Genomic DNA, 19,501 nt, shown 5'->3' on the forward strand with positions numbered 1-19,501 from the left:
GGTAAGTTAAGCGCTGAACATGAAATCCACCGCTGGGAATAAGCAGGTAAAGGTCAAGGTACCTTTTTCTTCTTTTCATTTTTCTTTCTTTTTTTTTTTTTTGGTTGTTGTTGTTGTTTTAGGTCATTGGGGGAGAGGTGTTAGAGACATTCCTTTTCTCGAGGTCAGGTCTGGCCAATATCTCCTTCGCTTCCTTACCTTCTCCACCCTTCTATAAAGAGTCAGGTATTTCCCGCCAGCTGGGTCGACTGAAGAAAGCGTGCTGCACCATACGGATATCGAACCCACAGCCTTTCTGTTTGGACAGGTATTTGCTTCCGGGATAGTAGGGGCAAGGGGTAAAAGGTCACGTGCAAGCCTATCACACTTCGACCCCCAGCCTTCAGGGCACACTTTTGCCAGAAGGGTAAGAAAACTCCTCCCCGAACCCTCCGAAAATCACAAAAAAAAATCGTCCAAGGTTTAGCATAGAGGTTGATGAACTCGGCCCCTGGCATCTCACCTCCGACTGCAGAAATTGTGACTGAGGACTGGCGTACCCCAGCAGACATCGGTCACGACGCATGCGCTGTGGGCATAATTGAGATCAAGTCCGCGTTTGCTCCTCGACGCTTACCCTGTCGCTCGTTTACAGTCTCACAGGCAGCAGAGGGATCACCTACAGGAGAAAGTAAAAATGTCTGGTGTGGTAATTGCACAGCCTGGTCAAAACAAACCAGCTGAAATGGTGATGATGCAGGCGCCTGTTAATGTAACCGTACCCGCTGGACTGCCACCCGGATTGGCTTACCTGGCAAGCCTCGATGAAATTCGTATTCATCAGCAGCTGCAACTACTAGAAGGTTAGTAATTTGTCCAGCCTCACAGCGTGGTCCGACGTTTTCTTCTAGTAATCTGTCGAGGATAACACTAAGGTGAGAGCGTGACCTACGCACACAACAAAGCGGGTTAAAAAATAAAGAATGTTTTGATGAGAGCGTGCAACCATTAAAGGCCGAACTTTAAACATTGTGAAAGCGTTCGACACAGAGTAGAAAGGCATGATCCTCCTGACACTAGGAATAGGATAACCCACACCTCGTGTGTGCAGCTCCCCCTCCCCCTCACCCCGGGTCAAACCATGTTTTCCCCCGTCCTTATGTGTATTTATGAACCATCCTTATAATACTTAATTACTTTAATTACTTAGTTTATTCTTTCCCTTTAAAGGGCTAGGGCTAAATGGGGAAAAAAGCATTGTCTTGTATATTTTCCTTCTCGTTAATAAAGAAGTATTATTATTGTCACAAAGAGGAAGTGATTTTTTTTTTTTAAAAGTCAAAAGTGGAAATGGAAGACTTTGTTTACTGCTATCATGATCACAGAGTGTGACTTCGCCCCATTTTATTCTGGTACTTCGTGCACACAAGAAGGCCTCTCATTATATGCTTAAACCACGGACGTATATAGGGGATATACATAAGTGGGTGCTTAAACCATTCGTTTTACTGTGTCAGGGATTGTGTGGTAAAAACATATGACACTATGTACAAAAATAGGAAATTAATTTGTTCCTCGTAGTAAGTAAAGATTGATTGTTTAGGGTTGCATCTAATTTTTGTGCAAGGGTCGTTAAGAGTAGTGGTGGAAATAAAATAACAAAATAATCGATTTTTTTCAAATATCTGAGCTATATGATTAAAAAATTATGGAAGATTGGTAAGAATATTTGCATATAGAGTACAGTTCAAAGAGCTATTCATATCATGAAAATTGATGCAACTGTACAAAGATTTTTACATTGGTTAAATAGACAGCATGCAGGATTAAATGTGAGCTGTATATGTCTGAATTCAGCATGTATTGTTCTATTGAAACTAGTGTACACACATTCTTTCTCTGTCACACATGCGCACACAGGTAGTAGAGAGCACAATTAGGGTCTAGAAACAGTTTGTTTGCTTTATATTGTGCAGTCTATTTATTCTGTGGGTGTGTCTTGTATAACTGCATGTGTGTATGGATCTTAACATGCACGTTTGTAGTATCTCTTATTTCTCTAAGCACTCAGAGCTTAGACTACTTTTTAAACATGCTATATAAATGCTCATTACTATGATAAGAGTGGATCATTCTGAAACCTTATGTAACGGAATTTTTACATAATGTGAATTTGCTCCTATCCACCCACTTCACTGAACTATAACAAAAGCATGTGCAAAGACCTTTATATGAGTCATAAAATTTTTTCTGAAACTCACAACCTACAACAAAAACATTCAAAAATATCTTTATACCAATCATAAAATGTCTTAAAATGCAGACATGAAATACTGTATCATGTATGCAGACACAAAAAATGAGAGGTGCTTCTTGATTCTTGTACTACCCACATTGAGCTTATTGGACATCATCTGCTTGGTAAATTTCACCCTTTATCACATAAAGTAAAATTAGTAAATTTTTTTCAAGAACCCTTTTGTCCAATTAAAATTATGCTTAAAATAAAAAAAAGTGAACATCCTGCTTGAACATTTAAAATTGCTTGTATTTCTTTCAGTTATTGTGGGATGGGAAAGGAACAATCGTTACTTTATCTGCAACAACCAGGAGCAGCAGTTTATGGCTGCAAAGGAAGGTAAGATTTTCATACTGTAGGATTTTGCTGTATTTTTTTTATTAGAGGATTCTATCCGTATTTAATACTGAATCAGACACTGAAGTATTTTTTTTAACAAATCAAGTGATCTTAGAGATATTAATCTAGATATATATGTGTCAGCTTATAATGTCGTTTAGCTTTATCGAATGTGTGATATCATTGTACAATTTATTTATTTTTTGCTCCTTTTTGTTTTAGATACGGATTGCCTGACTCGACAGTTCTGTGGAACAGCTCGTCCATTTGTCATTAACATCACAGATACTCAAGGGATGCAACTTATCCAGCTGCATCGGCCGTTTCGATGTCAAGGTTCATGTTTGTGGTGCTGCTGTTTGCAGGAAATGGACATACAATCACCACCTGGAATCAGCATTGGCCAGGTCAAAGAAGTGTGAGTCACTGAGCTTGATGTACTCTCTTGAATAGGTGTGACAGCATTCGGTGTGATAAATACTAAATAACCCAAAGACATGTCAGTCAGCTTTGTAGAAAACAGTAAAGAAGTCAAGATCATGTTTTTTTTTCTTTAAGACTTTGATCAGCTAAAGTTTTTTTTTTTTGTCGTTCGCCTCTTTCACACTTGGAGACCAGCTCTTGATATGAAATCGGTGGTCTTCTGCAGAGACTCCACCGGCCCGTACAGCTGTTGTGCAGGGTCTCCGACTGTGGCCACGTCTCTTTCCTCAGGTACGGAGATTCCTACAGTCCGGTAGGATGTGTTCTAACAGTCTGGTCTGCCTCTCCACAAGAGCATCTCGGGACGGCACTAGGTGCAACTTCCTGTGTAGGTGGTGAAGCAGCCTGTTGTGCCCAGTCCTGAGGCGGAAGATAGCGACCTGGTCCGGTCTGGACAGCTGATGTAACTGTCCAGTGGTTGCTGCTGGCCTGTACAGAGACTTAATGATGGTTTTCATCTCTGACATGTTGACTGCATTGTCTTCTTGCTCGTCCTCTGCACCCAACTTAGCCATCCTGTCAGCTTCCTCATCCCATCTATCCCGCAGTGTGATGGGATCCACTGCAGAGCCGTTCTGAGGGCACTTGATGTTTAGCAGCGCGGCTTCCAGGTCTGGCAGTTTGTTATTGTTGACTGCCTGCAGCACCGACAGAGCATCGGTCAGGAAGACGACCTGGCTGTCATGGTCTGCTCTGCTGCTGATGATGTTTGCTGCGTGGACCAGGGGCTTCTACTCTGCTCTATAGTTTGTACAGTGGAGGCCAGTTGGTATTGCTGCTGCCTGCCACTGTCCATTTGGGAACTGGATGTACACGCCGGCCCCTCCCCTCTGGATAGCGTCTGTGGCTTGACCCGTCTGTGTAGGCCCTTATCCATGATTCCTGGGGTACCTTTCTTCTAGCATGGCTAGCGTCAGGCTCTCTTGCTCACGTCGCTATGCTCATCCTTTGTTTTGAGGTGAGGAACTTTGGTGCAGATGGTAATGTTCCCTGTTCTGTCTTTCCAAGGAGGAGGATCGAGGTAGAGAGTCGGGTACCTGACCTGTGCAGGAAGCGTTTGTTGGTATTTTCTGTGTAGTGCCTGCGTCTCTCGCACAAAGCTGGTCTTTTCAGCCTTCCGAGGACAGCTGTTTCTGTCTGGCACTCATCAGGTGGTCTTCACTGTGCCTGTACTTGGTGGCCTGCACGAGTGCAATAGTTTTGCATTCCCTTCTCTTGTTTAATGGGGGTATGCCTGTTATCTGCTCCATCTTGTCTATTGGCGTAGATCTCATGGCGCCTGTTATTACTCTCAGTGCTTGGTTCATGCACCTTGTCCAAAGTCTGAAGGTGTGACTTGGCTGCTGTCATCCAGGTGCTTGATCCGTACTCAACTGGTGTGGTCTTACAGTACCTTGGTACACGGTCTTCAGGATCTTTTCGTTGGCCCGCCCCAGTGTGTTCCTGCCAGCTTTCTCATGATGTTCAGCTTTCTTCTGGCTTTTGCTTCTGCGTTTAGGATGTGTTGCTTCCATGTCAATCTTTTGTCAAAAGTGACTCCCAGGTACGTCTGCTGGTCTTCAAGTGTCAGTGGAGTGTCTCCCAACTTTAGTCCTGCCAGCTTGCGCTTTGGTGGAGAGAGAGAAAAGAGTGGCTGTTGTCTTGTCACGGTTGATGGTAACGCACCAGTTATCTGCCCAGGCTGCCACTTTGTCTAGTGCAAGCTGCATCCTGTAGGTTGCTGTTGTTGCAATACTCTTCTGAGCACCATTATGACCAGGTCATCTGCATACAGTGCTGCTTGGACTCCCCTTGGAAGCTCTGGTAACCAGGTCGTTGATAGAAGAGTTATGAACAAGGTCCGGCGAGAGTACTCCCCCTTGTGGTATCCGTGTCGTAGCAGCACCTTACGGCCACAGTGTCCGGTCTACAAGCACCCTGGCTCTTCGGTTGTGCAAGTAGGACTTAATCCACCGGTTACATGTTGCCGCTGATGTTGCTTCGCTGGAGCTTGGACCAGGAGTCCATCCTCCTTCCAGACCTATGTCGAAAGCCTTCTGCATATCAATGAAGACCGCTAGGGTGACCTTCTGGGCGTTTTGGAAAGCATCCTCTATGACCTGCGCTAGGTGCTTTTGTCTGATCTTCGGTGCTTCTGTATCTTCTGAAGCCTGCTTGTTCTGGGATGATGATGCTTTCAGATTCCAGGTACCACTGCAGGCGCTGAATTGATGATGCGCTCTATTGGTTTTACAGACGCAGCTTATCAGGCTGATGGGGCGGTAGCTCAAGATTCGTGACTTGTTCTTCCCTTTTTTCAGAACAGGGATCATCCTGGCTTCCTTCCAGCACTGATACCTGGCCTTCTCTCCAGCTAAGTTGAAAATGCCAGTAGTTTAGTGAGGCTGTGCTGCCAAGGTGTTGTAGCATCTCATTCGTTATGTTGTCTGGACCTGGAGATTTTTTCTTCTTCAGCTGTTTGATGGCATTCTTCAGTTCTTGGATGGTGATATCTTGCTGCATCGACTCATGGACATCCCCATTTGTTTTCCTTTCTTTCTCTTCTTTTCTGGAATTCTTTTTGCAGATGCGGTGGGATGGTGATGCTGCTCTCCTTGCATATGCTTGCGCAAATGCATTTGCTGCTGCCTTATCTGTCAGTGTCTGTCCATCTTCTTCAAGGGTGATCTTCTGTCCCTTGCTACCCTCATCATTTAGTACCTTGGTCAGCCTCCACAGCTTGGTGGTGTCTCTCTCCATATTCAGCCCTGCTGTCTTTTCTCTCCAGCTTCTTCTCTTGCACTCTACTTTTGTTCTTAGCAGTTGGCATTTGTTTCTTGCAGCTTGATGTTGTTTTCTTGACTGGGGTTGGTTTCTGCTTCTTCTCTGGCTTTTGTCAGGTCATCGTGAGCTCTCTGAAGTTCTGCTGTCCAGTACGGAGTGTAGTCCTTTCGCACCCCTCGTGGATAGTTTCTTTGGCTGCCTTGATGATACTGGCATTGAAATCTTTGACGACGTTGTTGATGTTTAGTCCTTCCACCTTGATGTCTTTCGTGAGCTCATTTGTTCGTATTCTGAACAGCCCCCACTGTGCCTTCTTATGATTCCATCTGGCGTGCTGCGGGGGTTCAGGTGTCGTACTTCCTGTGATGGTAAGGAGTACTGGGCGATGGTCACTTCCTCCCAGCTGGTCTAAGACTGTTCTGCTCAAATTCTTGTGGATGTCGTCTGTGCAGAGAGCCAGGTCTGGTTTGTTGTTTGTGCCAGCGGCGCGAGTAGAAGGTTGGTGGATCTGTGGGTCGTTGACAAGGATTAGATGGTTCTCGTCTTGCCAAGTTTCGATATCTTCTCCTCGCTTGTCCAAGTATGTTGTATCCCCAACTCTGGGACTGGCTGTTAAAGTCTCCGGCGATGAGGAAGCCGCTGTCTGGAACCTGGATAGTGTCAAGGGACAGCATCTTGTCACTGGGGCAGTAGTAGTTGATGACATGGAGGACGCTGTTTGTGATGGTGACCTTGACTTCTATGTATTCTGCCTCGTCCATGTATCTTTTCGTTTCGCTTGCATTCATGTTGTTTCTGACTAAGGTCAACACTCCACCTTTCTTTCTCCCCTGACGATCACTCCTAAATGTCTGTACCCTCTGATCTTGAAGGGTTTTCTTTTTGTAAATGGGTTTCCTGTATACAGCAGATGTTAATGCTGTTCTGGTACAGGAACTGTTCCAGTTCTATCTTCTTGTTGGCAACCCCTTCTGCGTTCCAATGTATGATGTTGATGGGGTTGTCCTTGGTTTTGGTGGTACTCTGGCCAGTCGCTTTCCTTCCTCGTCCCCTGGCTCCACGAGACGAGTTGAAGGGACCTCCAGTAGCTGAGGGTGGGCTCCTTTGAGGCACGGAGCCCGGCACTGCACCTGCCTGGCGGATCTTCACAGGGCGAGCACCATTTCTATCAATACTGTCTTCAAGTGGCATAGGCAGTTTTGCGTGGTGGTGTGGTTATTTCAGGGTGCGCCTTGCGGCCCACCACCTCCGACTTCAGCACTCATGGACCACTCTTTGTCTGGTCTCTACCCTTCGACCTGTCCGACTTGGGTGACCCTGCTAGGAGCTGATGCTCCTGTCGGCATAGCTCTTAGGGTCATCGAGACACGCAAGCCCCCCGACCGCGGCAAGGTGGTGATCCAACAGGGGGATCAGCTAAAGTCAAGGACAGGTATTTTTGGTTAATAAGTGCATTAGGCAGGTCAAAGAGGAGAATACATGTTCATCTGTGGTGACCGACGGCATAAGATGCTTTATCTTATCTTCTGCAAAATGTGCAGGATTCAACCTCAAGGGATAGAATAGTAAATTTTCTAATTATACATCCGTATATGCAGAACAGAACTGGACTATCTTATTACTGACTTAAAAAAAAAAAAAAAAAAAAAAAAAAAAAAAGCCTTTATTTTGTTTTTCAAAAGCCTATGAAAAGGATGTTCTGTCAGGAATTCTTATTTTCAAAAGCAATAGAAGGTTCTTCTTTTATTATTTCACAATAATTGAAGCAAATTGTTTTCTCTGAATTATTTTTTCTACTTACAGCAGTGTAAAATATAATTGATTTACTAAAAGTAATGGTTAAAACCATGATTATGAACGGTATGGTTTGTATTGGCTTGATATATGTAGACTGGCCTAAAGCAGAACTTATGTAAATGCTGTGTTACATATGCAGCCATGTGTGAATAGGAATATTTGTACATAAGTAAAGGTGCACATTTATTCTTTCTCTATCAAAAGTCTTTTCATGTTCCCTTTCAACTTGCATATAGGCCTGGTTAGCCTGTGTGTATATACAGAGGGGCATATTAACTCTGATGTCTAGCAGCTAGGCTTGCCCATTTGGGAAAGCCAAATGCCAGATAATAGAATATAATTTTCCACATGCTCGCATTTTACAGATGTTCCAAACAGAGAGTTTTCTTAAGATATTTGTAAGAAAAAATATTCCAGCTAAACAACACTTTTGCAGCTCAAAGAATATTCTCTATTCTCTAAACATTTTCATGTGTATATTGTACAACACCCTTATCTAAAACTAACATCATTATAAAGCTAGATGTTCTTTTTTCAAAATCAGTGAATCCACCTTTCCATGTATAGATTGTGCGCTGGCATAATGTGTATCTGTGGATGTGTCTGTTGTATAACTACATGTGTGTATGGCTGTTAGTGTGTAATTTTAGTTAGAATTGCTCTCTTATTTCTGAATCACTCTGAGAAAATTATTTTGAAAAGAAAATGCTATACAAATGTTTATCATTATATTAACATTTTAAATCTGTGTATTGTAAACTAATTCCTACCTTTCTAAAATAAGCAAAAGTTGTAAATGGAGAATCAGGCAAAGCTAAGCTATGGATCTTTTTTTAAAACCCTCAAAAGTCACTTCCACAATAATATGCAGGAAGGTCTGTAATGTAATCTGCTTCATACTCTTTCATCTGGATTGAGGTCTAATCCCCTTACCATAGAGCGCTGACATCTGTAGGGAGATAATGATTAAGCAACATTAATTATTAACTCTATGATGCCCAAGTCATTGATTTTTTTCCCCCAAACCTGTAGACTTCTGACCACATGCAGAGGTCTTCTGTCACGATTGACACATCTATCATGATAACATGAAACTTGGAGTCCCATTAAGTAACACAAAAGATATGTGGACACAGAATTTTTTCCTATCAAGCCCCATCAACTTGGAACAAGAGACCCATCAGCTTTTGTTATGATGATTTTTTTACCTCTTTAAGTTTAATCTTAGATGAGCCTTTTTTTTAAAAATCAAAGACCACTGTCAAGACTTTAAACTGACGTAATGTCTGTCTGTATTTACTCTGAGTGTGTCTGTTGTATGAATACATGTATGTATTAAAATTATAGTGTGTCAGTTTATTTAGAATTGGCATTTTTGTAGTTTCTCTCATTTATTTTAGCGTTCTGAGCAAATTAATCTGGAAAATGCTTTTTAAATGTTCATTATTACTCTTATGTAGACTAAAAGCCTTTAAATAATTGCTAAATACTGACTGTTTGTTTCCATGTCTTGATACTTTTCTTTCTGTAGTTTCTTTTGTTTTTTTTTCTTTTTGTGTTATGCATTATGTATTACTTTCATATTTAAGTTTTTTTCCTCCCATCTTTAGGACAAAGACTTGGTGTGAAAATTCACTTTGCTTGCTTGTCCAATCACCTTTATTAAAATAAAGAATTTCACAGGTACTAGACATGTTGCGCCAGTGGGGGAAAACCCTGTAAGATTTCCTTTTTTCTCATGTACCCCTTCACAACCATATGTAGGTCAGGACACTAGTTTCTCTATTAAGAGATGTGACAGTCTAAAGATATATGGTTAAGTCATATGTGGTGATATAAGGATGTAGCAATGATCCTTGTCATTATAATTTTATTTCTACTCTAGCTGGACATGTTGGATTCCCAAATACAAAATCTATGACAACAACAATGTCTGTGTTTTCACTATCGTTGGCGAATGCTGCTATTGCAAGTGTTGCACTGACGTTTTGTTCAGGGTAAATATAATTTTTTTTAAACTACAGGCAGTTCTTACCTTATGTAAAAAAAAATCTTTAATTCAATTTAGAAAGAAAGCAGCATTCACAAAAAAAAAAATGTTAAAATAATCCTTTTGCAAAGAAGACATTTTCATTTTGTAATTTTTATAATAATTGTGATATAGTATTTAATGTAACTGCAGTTTAGTAATCTTTTGACTTGTGTAAAGGTTTATGTGTGCACCAATGCATAGTCAATGACATCCGTTTCATACATGCAGCTGGGCCAAATTACCTCTTAGTTTTTCAAAAGAAAATTAGAAGAGAATGAACTGAGCTTGACAATCTCCTTAATTTATACTTGCAGGTTTTTGAGGGTGACAGTGAGGCTGAAGAAGTGGCTACAATTGTGAAGCACTGGGGTGGCTGCCGGGAGATGTTTGGAGCAGCTAATGATTTTTCAGTGCGACGTAAGCATTTTAAAGTGTTTTTACATTAGCCCGCATTTCTCAACCTTTTACTTGTAATGCCTTTCCCCTCCCCAGATGAGAAAAAGGTTCATCATCATATGCCCCTCCTCTCTTAGCCAGCTAATTTTACTAATACTTAAAATATGAGAAACTTTAAAAATAAGGACCGCCTTCAATTGCGGACGTAAGTGATATCAGTTATGCACCATATGACTATACGATACAGGGAGATGAAAGTGTGAAAGAGGACAGTCACAGGCTTCATGCTATAAATAGTTTGCAGGATGTTGTGCTTTTTGTTATCTTTGTGTTACACATACTTGTAAAGTATCCACCTGAGTATATGGACATGTATAGACTGCTTCACTGATGATATTTTTTTTGTCTGGAGGCTATTCATCCAGCAGGCTAGCATCATTAAAATGCAAAATAGAAAGAACGAAATCTTTTTCTGTGTGACTTTCAGTGCCTCCTCAGATGGACTTGATGAAGAAGACACTTTTATTTGGATCAACTTTTCTGATTGACTTCAACTACTTTGAGTACCGTGGCAACAACTGAACAAGTCCTTTTTTGCAGTGATGGAACATTGGATTTATGAAAAAACATTGGCTTTTATAATTTAACTAAATTTTCCCTAGGAAAAATGTTGTAGTGATACATATACTAATCTAAAATATTGCTGTTTTATATCTCTATCAAATAATGTTTTGCATATTTGAGAAAAGATGTCTAGTACATTTATGCATTTGTGTCTGTTAATCCTCAGAAATGTATAGGTACTTTGGAAGAGACACCCTGGCCTTTGAGTAGAAATCTTTGTCTTATCACTCAAATACACATCTTGTCTCTTCCAAGATCTGTTGTAATAAATTTTGTTTTCTTTTCTAATCATTCCTGTCCCTGTTCTTGGGTGTCTGTCACAGTGCTCTTCTCTCCTCTTATTTCCTTCCCTCTTGCTCCTCACAAGATGGGAACCCAATAGTGGAATTTATAAAATGGTCACTGGTTTTGTCCCTCACAAGAAATTGTTTTGATGTGCCTTTGTGGTTTGGAAACTGTCATATAATGTGCGTATTTGGCTTTTTATTCTTAATCTTCAATGGCAGAAAGTCTACTTATTCAATGTATGAATATTGGCTGAACTGGTTTCTGACTTCTACATACCTATTCTATTTTTTCCATCTCCATTACATAAAGATTCATAATAATGTAAATCAGATAAATGTCTTGGTTATTTAATTTTTTAGTTTAGTTTATTTCGTCGCCCCTTAGATGGAGCATAGAGCTGCAGCAACATCTGGTGTTGAAGATGTCGGTCTTACTGATGAAGGATAATACTCACGAGTTCCAGATGGGGTGTAGGCTGTTGAAATGCCTGGCCTTGTTGATGCGGCTTTTGATGTCATCATCCGCTCCACCATCTTTGTTGACAATGGTCCCCAGGTATGTGAAGCGGTCTGTTTCCAGGATGTTCTCTTCTTAAAGTTGGATTGGGAGTTTCTGCTTGTTGTTGATTCTCATCACTTCAGTCTTCTTTTCTGTTGACCTTTATTTAAGCCAGTCTTCTCTGCTAGCTTACTCAGTTTGGTTTGTGCATGTTGTTGCCCATGAGATAAAAAACAAATGTCATCTGCAAAGTCCAGGTCCTCTAGCTGTTTGGTGAAGGTCCACTGGATACCGGTATTATTGTCTTGGGTTGTCTTGTGCATAATTCAGTCTATGACCATCAGGAAGATTGTTAGTGATAATATGCAATTTGGTTATTTGCTCATGTCTAATTGCTAATACTGTATTCAAGAGAACAAACTCATGCATTGATAGAAGCTTTTAAAATTTCTTTTATTAGGAAAGTATGAGATATTTCGATATGAAAGAATACTGAATTGTTGACACTCCTTTTATTTTGCTCTCAGGTAATACATGTACACATAATCACTGACTGAATAAATCTTATCATTTCTTGCTAAAATGGCTTTCCTGTGAACTATTCATGTTACCCAGCTTAGAATAATTAAAATTAATTAATGAAGGAGTTTTTAGTCTGTGATAATTTTGATCATGAATTAAATAAGGTGAGCTAGAAATGTGATCAGTTTATTACTGATTTCTTGTTTTTGATCACTCTTGCACAGTATGATGTTATGTGAGAAACCACATACTTATTGTTCTTTACAAGATTTACTGTCAGACCTTAGGAATGAAATCATTTGTCTCGCTGTCCGCAAAAAGGAGCAAACAATTTTATTTTTGAAAGAAGTGGAAAGAAAATGACAGGAGCAAAGAAAGATCAATGTAGATTTCCTCTACAGTATTTTTTTTTTGTCAATTATTAAATATTACACATTACACAGCAGGTGTCAGGTTTCTTGTAAACAAAGCGCTAGCTGTTTTTGAAATGTAGCATAGTGAAGATGCTGTAACAATATGACACCACACTGTATTTATCTGTCTTCTAATTTGCTCAATGCTTTTTTGCATCTTGATGCAAGACCGACATTAATAACATAAGACTTTTTTTCTGAATGATTCCATATATAAACCGTTTCTTTATGATTTTATACTTTGTGAATTTTATTAACACATTTTTACATATTTACAAAATTTACAGTGTTATTTGTATTTGAATTTTCAGTTTGAGAATTATTTTAAATGAGATTGGAATGAGTGTGCCTTTGTCTTCATTTTTAAACTAAAATTTAAGTGGTAAGCACAGATACCCAAATAATTTTAAGATTCCACATTTCTTTAAGTGTGGTTTTATGCATAAATCTATTTGCAAGCATCTCTTTCATGTTTATATGGTTGTCTTGTCAAACGAGGGATAAATTGTTCATTGTACATAGCTTAATGTTACAGATTATTGTCACATTTTTCAAGTTATGTTTTTGGCATGTCCCACTTTGCTGTTTCGTGCTAGAGAACAAAAGCTTATTCCACAGACTACCATGACCTACTAGAAACTTCTAGTACTGACAAGTGTTGTTTTTGGATGCACCTATTGTTTTTGTCCTATGAGGATGTGATTATGTACCAGAAGCATATCCATATCCCCAGATTTGCTTTCTTCTTCTTGTTTTTAATCACCCCCAGTGGAGCATAGGGCCACACCAGATTTGCTTTATCCTGTGCTAAATACCTGAAGCTCTTCCAAGCCCTCTGTATTCAGTGGACCATACCCACAATGGCGACCTCCAGGATCCTGGGGTCTGCTTTTGGTCCATAGTTAACTCTGAGGTAATGCTACCTCTGCTTTATGATTAACAGACCCTGGGATTACCAGGTAGTCAGTTTTAAGTACCAGATTTTGGTCTATACTTGTGGATATTATTAAGGGTAAAATTGAAACTCTAATGGTTAGTGTAAATGATAATCAGTATAACAGTAAAAGAAGTCTGAGCCAATAGTGGATCTTCTTCTTGAAGTTTGAGCATTTTGCTATCACCCATTAGAGAGATCAAAATAAAACTCTTCTTCCAATTGCATATTAATGCTGAGAAATTAAGAACAAATGACTTTAAAATTTGATTTTGGAACAAGTATTAATTATCACCCATGTTTAGACATTGAGAATAGTAATTGCTGACTCATTAATTGTGCTAATGTCTTTAACATTTGTGAACATACAATGTTGCTTCCAACTTGTGTTTTTTTGATCTTTTTCTTTATTATCAATTTTATACAATGTGTGTATGCAGGTATTTATTCCCACAATGAAACTTTCTTTTAGAAGTACTGGAGAAAATAGGAGTCGATAGCTATTGTAGCTCTCGTATTACATTTTCTTATACCCAGGATCTTTGTTGGGTTCTGAGCATTTTTTACATCTGCAGTTTTATTGTGTTTTTTTCCTAACAGCTTAAGGGTAGCATCTGTTTTCATCCCCTATAGTACTTTGTTGGTTGTTTGTTTTTTGGTTTATTAATTTTATAATTTAATATTTTGTACTGTGAAAATTAGAATGAGAACAAAATCAGATCCTGTGAAAGTACTCCAGTGTTTCTTTTTAAAAACTTCTCCCAGGGTAACATTTGTGTGATATAGAAATTTTTTTTGAAAAAATTGTTTTAAGATAACTGAAAAACCTCACATGTGGTCTACAGGTATTGGTCACATCTGACATACACATTTTCTACCTCCACTCTTATCTGCAAGAACTGACGTCCACAAAGGAGTAGTATTTTTTTTTTGCCTGTCTTACCTCCGAAGGTTATTAACATGCTAGTTCCCCGCCAAATTAAACACCTCTTACAATTGAATTTGCACTGACAGAAGACTGCTGTTTGCTAAATGATAGTGCATGTGGTTTTTCATATAAAATCCATGGTTTATCCTTGCACTTCTTTTGTTTTTCACAGAAAAACAAAAAGAGAGGACTATTGCAGGTGTGAAATAGCAGCCTTATCATTTGACAGAATGAAGAGGGTGCTTGTTATTCAAGGTCTTCCTCTTTTCCATCTTTGCAAGTCTGTTATATCAGACACATGAAAACGGTCATAACAACTTCATTGTCACTGACTGCTGCATTTGTCAAGATTTTTAAGCAAGGTTTTATGATTGGAACTTGTAAAGTATGAAATATGATTTTAAAAATATGAAATGGTTTCAATTGAAAAAATAGGGAAGAGGTTTCTTCAAGGAAATTGTAGAAATATGGGTAGCTTTGCATAATTAAGTGCCATACCATGTTGTATGAGTTGTTAATTTTTGTGTTTTATGAGCCAGACCATAACGAGTGAAACATGTATTTGTAGCATTCATTGTCTGGAATCGGACTATTTACATCACTTTGTCATAATGTAACTGTTGTACTTGTTTTAATGATGTTTTGATATTTTAACAATTTAACTCTATAAACTATATATTTTACACCAATTTCCTTTTATAAGATTTTTTGTGTACATACAAGTGATACATATTTCTGTATATAGAGCAAATACGACTGAAGACAGCACTGTTGGCTGTAACACTAGGAATGGACATAGATAAAAGAGTTAGCCTTTCTTGAGTTGTGTTCTAATGTATGATTCAGTCTAAATATTTAGAGAGACTTATTATTTATATCATTGCAAACTGGTTAGTTTTTTCTTCATCTGATGGATGTATACTATAAGTGGGTGATAAAGGGAAATTTAGTGAAGGGACAACGTTGGACTCCATCTTCTGCTTGCAAGTTAAAACCACCTACAGTCTATTGTCCTTAGGGTGAGCCGGCTGTGGGAATTTGTTTTTATCCCTTTTTTTTCCTTTTTATTGTGATATAAAATGATGACTGTGTTCATGCAGTGCTGAAAGATGAAAAATGTTCTTGCTTCTGTATTTGTAGTACATCTAATGAGAGGATCCAGTAGTAAAATTTGTACTTTGTGGCTTTTCAAATCATTACATATTAATAAATATTGTGCAAAAGTATTAACTGGGAAGTATGTCTCTGAACACTTATTACGTCTTCACTCGTTGTGCAACTCTGCAAGTAGCTGGAAAATTGAGAGAAAGTTTAAACAGGAGACGGAGAAGCCTGCTGCATCGAATCACTTTCCGGCAGAGGCGGCGTTAGGAATATGCGGGGCCTGGGGCCGACCATCCGCCCGGGGCCGGGGTAATCGAGTACGTGTATCAACATCCCGGCATCTGATGCCGGAAACACTGATTTATATACAGTTAGATAGGCTGGATCAATTTCGCGAAATAACGCACGAATTTAGTGTTATCATTGTTCGTAACCTTTCCCACCGTTTGTGACAGTAGCGGTTTTTTCTTAATATGAGCATTCCTGCTTGATTGCCAGTTGCATTGGCTTACCTGGCAAGCTTCGATGAAATTCGTTTTCATCAGCAGCTGCAACTACTAGAATGTTGGTAATTGTTACAGGAGGGGTGGGTCGTGGGCGCAGTTATCTTTTTGCGGGCCGGTCTCAAAATTCTAATCAGTACCATACCAAAAATTCAGGTCAGGAAACGTAGTTAGTGATAATGGAATGGACAACAAATGACTACATAATGGCCTTCCCTTACCGAATTTATTGTGTAAAGTGAAGCTGCTTGAATTCCCCCACAATAAAACTTTAAAACCAGCCTTTCCTTTTGGTCGAATGGTTCGAACTGAAAAGAGCTGGGAGTCCATAGTTTGGGTCTGTGTGACACAGTTTGTTTCAATTCCTGGGGCGGAATTCTGATTATGCGGTATGAACAGCCAGCGAGTATAGAGTTGGCAAGAACTTGGGGACAAACAGTACCTTGTACTTTGTCAGTCTCAAGTCTTTTATGTAGCAATACACATTACATTTGTCTCTTGCCTTTATGTAGCAGTACACTTTAAATTCGATAAGGACTCTACCCCCATAATCTGACTCAGATCGACTATACTTCTCGGCGAACACTAAAAGTACAGACACAAAGGACGGCCAGTAGTGTAGAGGTTATAAACACTCATGTCACCTCTGTAGTGAGAAGCTCCGGGTTCAGATCTCGTCTCGGGACACTCCCTGTATATGTGATACCTGTCCGCGGGGCTGGGCGTCGGGGGTTTTCTCAGGGTAGCACCTTCCCTCTCCCAAATAGTGCAAAATCAACCATCTTTTTCGTCACTTTCCTACTAAATAAACCAACCAACCGGTCGAGTTTGGCAAACCTGTTTTTTGAAAATAGAGGATTGCCAAGCCCGCTTACCATCAGTTTCCTAATCCAAGTTTTAAGACTTTAATCACACCAAGTACACCGTTTAGAAAACTGTGCGCGACAGTAGCTGATGGTATATTTCATAGATGCTGATCTTCTCTAATTAGTGTGTGTGTTTCTCAAAAAAAAAAAAAAAAAAAAAAAAAGAAATAAAGCAAATATCTGATGCATATTTGTTTTCAATACTTATAACAGACCTCCATAGTTTTGGTTTCGATTTATCTTCTGCTATGGATGTATTTGTAGACCTGCTTCTGGCTGTTTGGTGTAAGGCGCAGTTAGAACAGCAGAAAGACAGTCAAAATACCGACAGGAAGACAAACACTTGACAAAACTCAACAGTGCAGCAAGAGAGAGATAAAGAGTACAAGCAGGTGAAGTTATATTTTATGACTGTTTACTCAAAAGGCGTTCCAATGTTCTCTCAAACTCGACAAGTTTCTATAATAATGCGTCTGACAGGTTTCCTCCCAGCAACCTTAGTATGGCTGACTACAGTAATGCATGGTAATATCTGATAAGGCCTAATCTATGGATACTTTTGGCCACTTAACAGTCTTCTTTAATTTGTTATATCCGGGACCCACGCAAAGGTTTGCCACACCTTCGAATGCCATTTAGGAGATATCGATAAAAGGGTGGAACCCACAGGTTTCAAGCGAAATGGGTACACACGCGCGCGTACACATGCACAATCCTTCATAAAAGGATTTTCATCTTTTTCGTCTCTTCAATTTAGGAAAAGTGTGAAAAATGTGCATTAGAAAAAAAAAAGAAATAACTGATTAAAGAAAATACATATTTAACCCTAAACACATCCACACCTTTTCTACCCCTCATCCCCCAATAGAACTGAGTAATGCTCAAGGGAGATCAGCAATAAAACCAAGTGACAAGAAACCAAACATGTTGACGTCCCCTGATAGCCTCAAAACAGCGCAGCGTTAATTACCTCAGATATTTTCACAAATAATAACATTTCATTTCAGTGATGTAGACTATTTTAAGTCTTCCTGATCGTCTGGGTGTAGAGTGAGAATAAACTTCTGTAGAGAAATATCATTCTACAACCGAATACCACTGTTTCTTACAGCGCATCGCGAAATGAATGTGACTGAAAAATGTGTTCGTCAAATAATAAATTAATATCTCGCACGCACTCTGTTTAACGACAAAAATAATTAATTTGAGATATTTAATTGGGGCTATGCTCTTTTTATTGAATGATAGAATACATTTATCCTTAGCTAGTAAGGACATGTGCAAACCATTAATCAAGAAGGAAGAAAATAAAGAGCAGAATAAATCCTACGAATAAAATATTTTAAAAAATGTAATGAACTTAGGGTTCAATGTTCTAGATATTAATAGAAATATAAAATACAGTGTTAAAAAGGCAGTGGTTTTAAGTCATCATAAAGAAAACTCCAACTTTCCCATTTCAAACCAAGCTACACATTAAAAAAAAAAAAAAATGTCATACGTTTAATTAGGGCTGTCACAGCTTTCATGCCAGGGTGGTGGTGATGGTGTTGGTGGTGGTGGTAATGTGAGATGATGATTAAAAAAAAAAACTGAGAGAAAGGACTCCTTTTATTTGTCGTCTACCACTAAAGGCGAACCTAAATCTATTGTGACTCGATTTGTTTATGTGATCATTTTCCTGCTGCAGGGACGGTATGAAACCATTGATAAACGGAGTAAATAACGACTGGGAGATTAAAAACACCCTATTATTTTTGCCGATAAATAACAAAATCAGGAAGTCGTGACGTCAAATGCAAATCCGTTGGGAGCGTTGGCTAATAGATATTGTCTGTTGTGGCTGAGCGTGCCATATAAAACATTTTTCTCCATTTCTTCCTTCTCCATCTTCTGGCGCAATTGCTAATTCTCCTGGCAGTGAGATAGTGGCAGAATTTAGAGAATGTCATCGCCGCTGAATCTCGACATTCATTATGGGCTGAATTGAACATGAATTGTCTTCACGGTTGAAATTTGTTCTCGCGGTGATGTACAATAAATATTACATATTTGTTTAAATAAACAAGTATATTACTACTTATTGACTGTCTTATAATGTTTAAACATTCTACTACTACTACTGCTACTGTGTTTATTTATAGATCCCCCTTCCTATTCAAGCAAAATGGACTGAAGGGGCTTTTGTACATTGGTTGTACGAGCATATACTCATCAGTAGGCATCAAATTCATTCACAAATTCCTTACAAATTCATTCCGATCATTCAAATCATAACGATCTCATTCCTTTTTTTTTTCTCTCTTTTACACACACACACACACACACAGAGACACTACTTATGTTTAATAGACTAAACCTATTTTTTGATGTGCATGCCTGATTACATTTGGTCTTGTTTCCGAAAATTGCAAACGCCTTTTGTACAAAGTATATGCATGCAACGCTGACGGCTTGCTTGCTTATTCTCATTCTATACTGAACAATTGCTGGTTTTTTTATGATGTCTTATTGCAGTATTTCTCCTGTAATTTGAGGAATATATCTTCAAGGAACATATCTCAAGTCGGCCAAGGTGCAGATGATGGCCCTAAGGTGCTGGAACCAGTCGGATACAGATAGCTGCAAGGCTGTCTTGCCTGCACTGACTGGCACTCACTGACAGCCCCTCTTCTCCAACTCCCTGTACAGACATTCATGAGCAGACAAATGTTTTCAGGTCCTACATCCCTG

At 39.3% G+C, this 19,501-nt stretch overlaps 1 protein-coding gene across 1 annotated transcript; it reads left to right on the forward strand.

The window, feature by feature from the left end:
* The first annotated feature begins 529 nt into the window (after positions 1–529).
* LOC112569612 (phospholipid scramblase 1-like) lies at positions 530–11,555 on the forward strand. Its single transcript, XM_025247448.1, has 6 exons — positions 530–842; positions 2,540–2,617; positions 2,840–3,035; positions 9,546–9,657; positions 10,007–10,109; positions 10,576–11,555. Exons 1-6 carry the CDS (start codon positions 677–679, stop codon positions 10,668–10,670), a joined length of 750 nt encoding a protein of 249 aa, XP_025103233.1. The 5' UTR covers positions 530–676; the 3' UTR covers positions 10,671–11,555.
* The last annotated feature ends 7,946 nt before the right edge of the window (positions 11,556–19,501 follow it).

This window comes from Pomacea canaliculata, linkage group LG7 (assembly GCF_003073045.1).
Source record: "Pomacea canaliculata isolate SZHN2017 linkage group LG7, ASM307304v1, whole genome shotgun sequence".
NCBI lineage: Eukaryota > Metazoa > Mollusca > Gastropoda > Architaenioglossa > Ampullariidae > Pomacea > Pomacea canaliculata.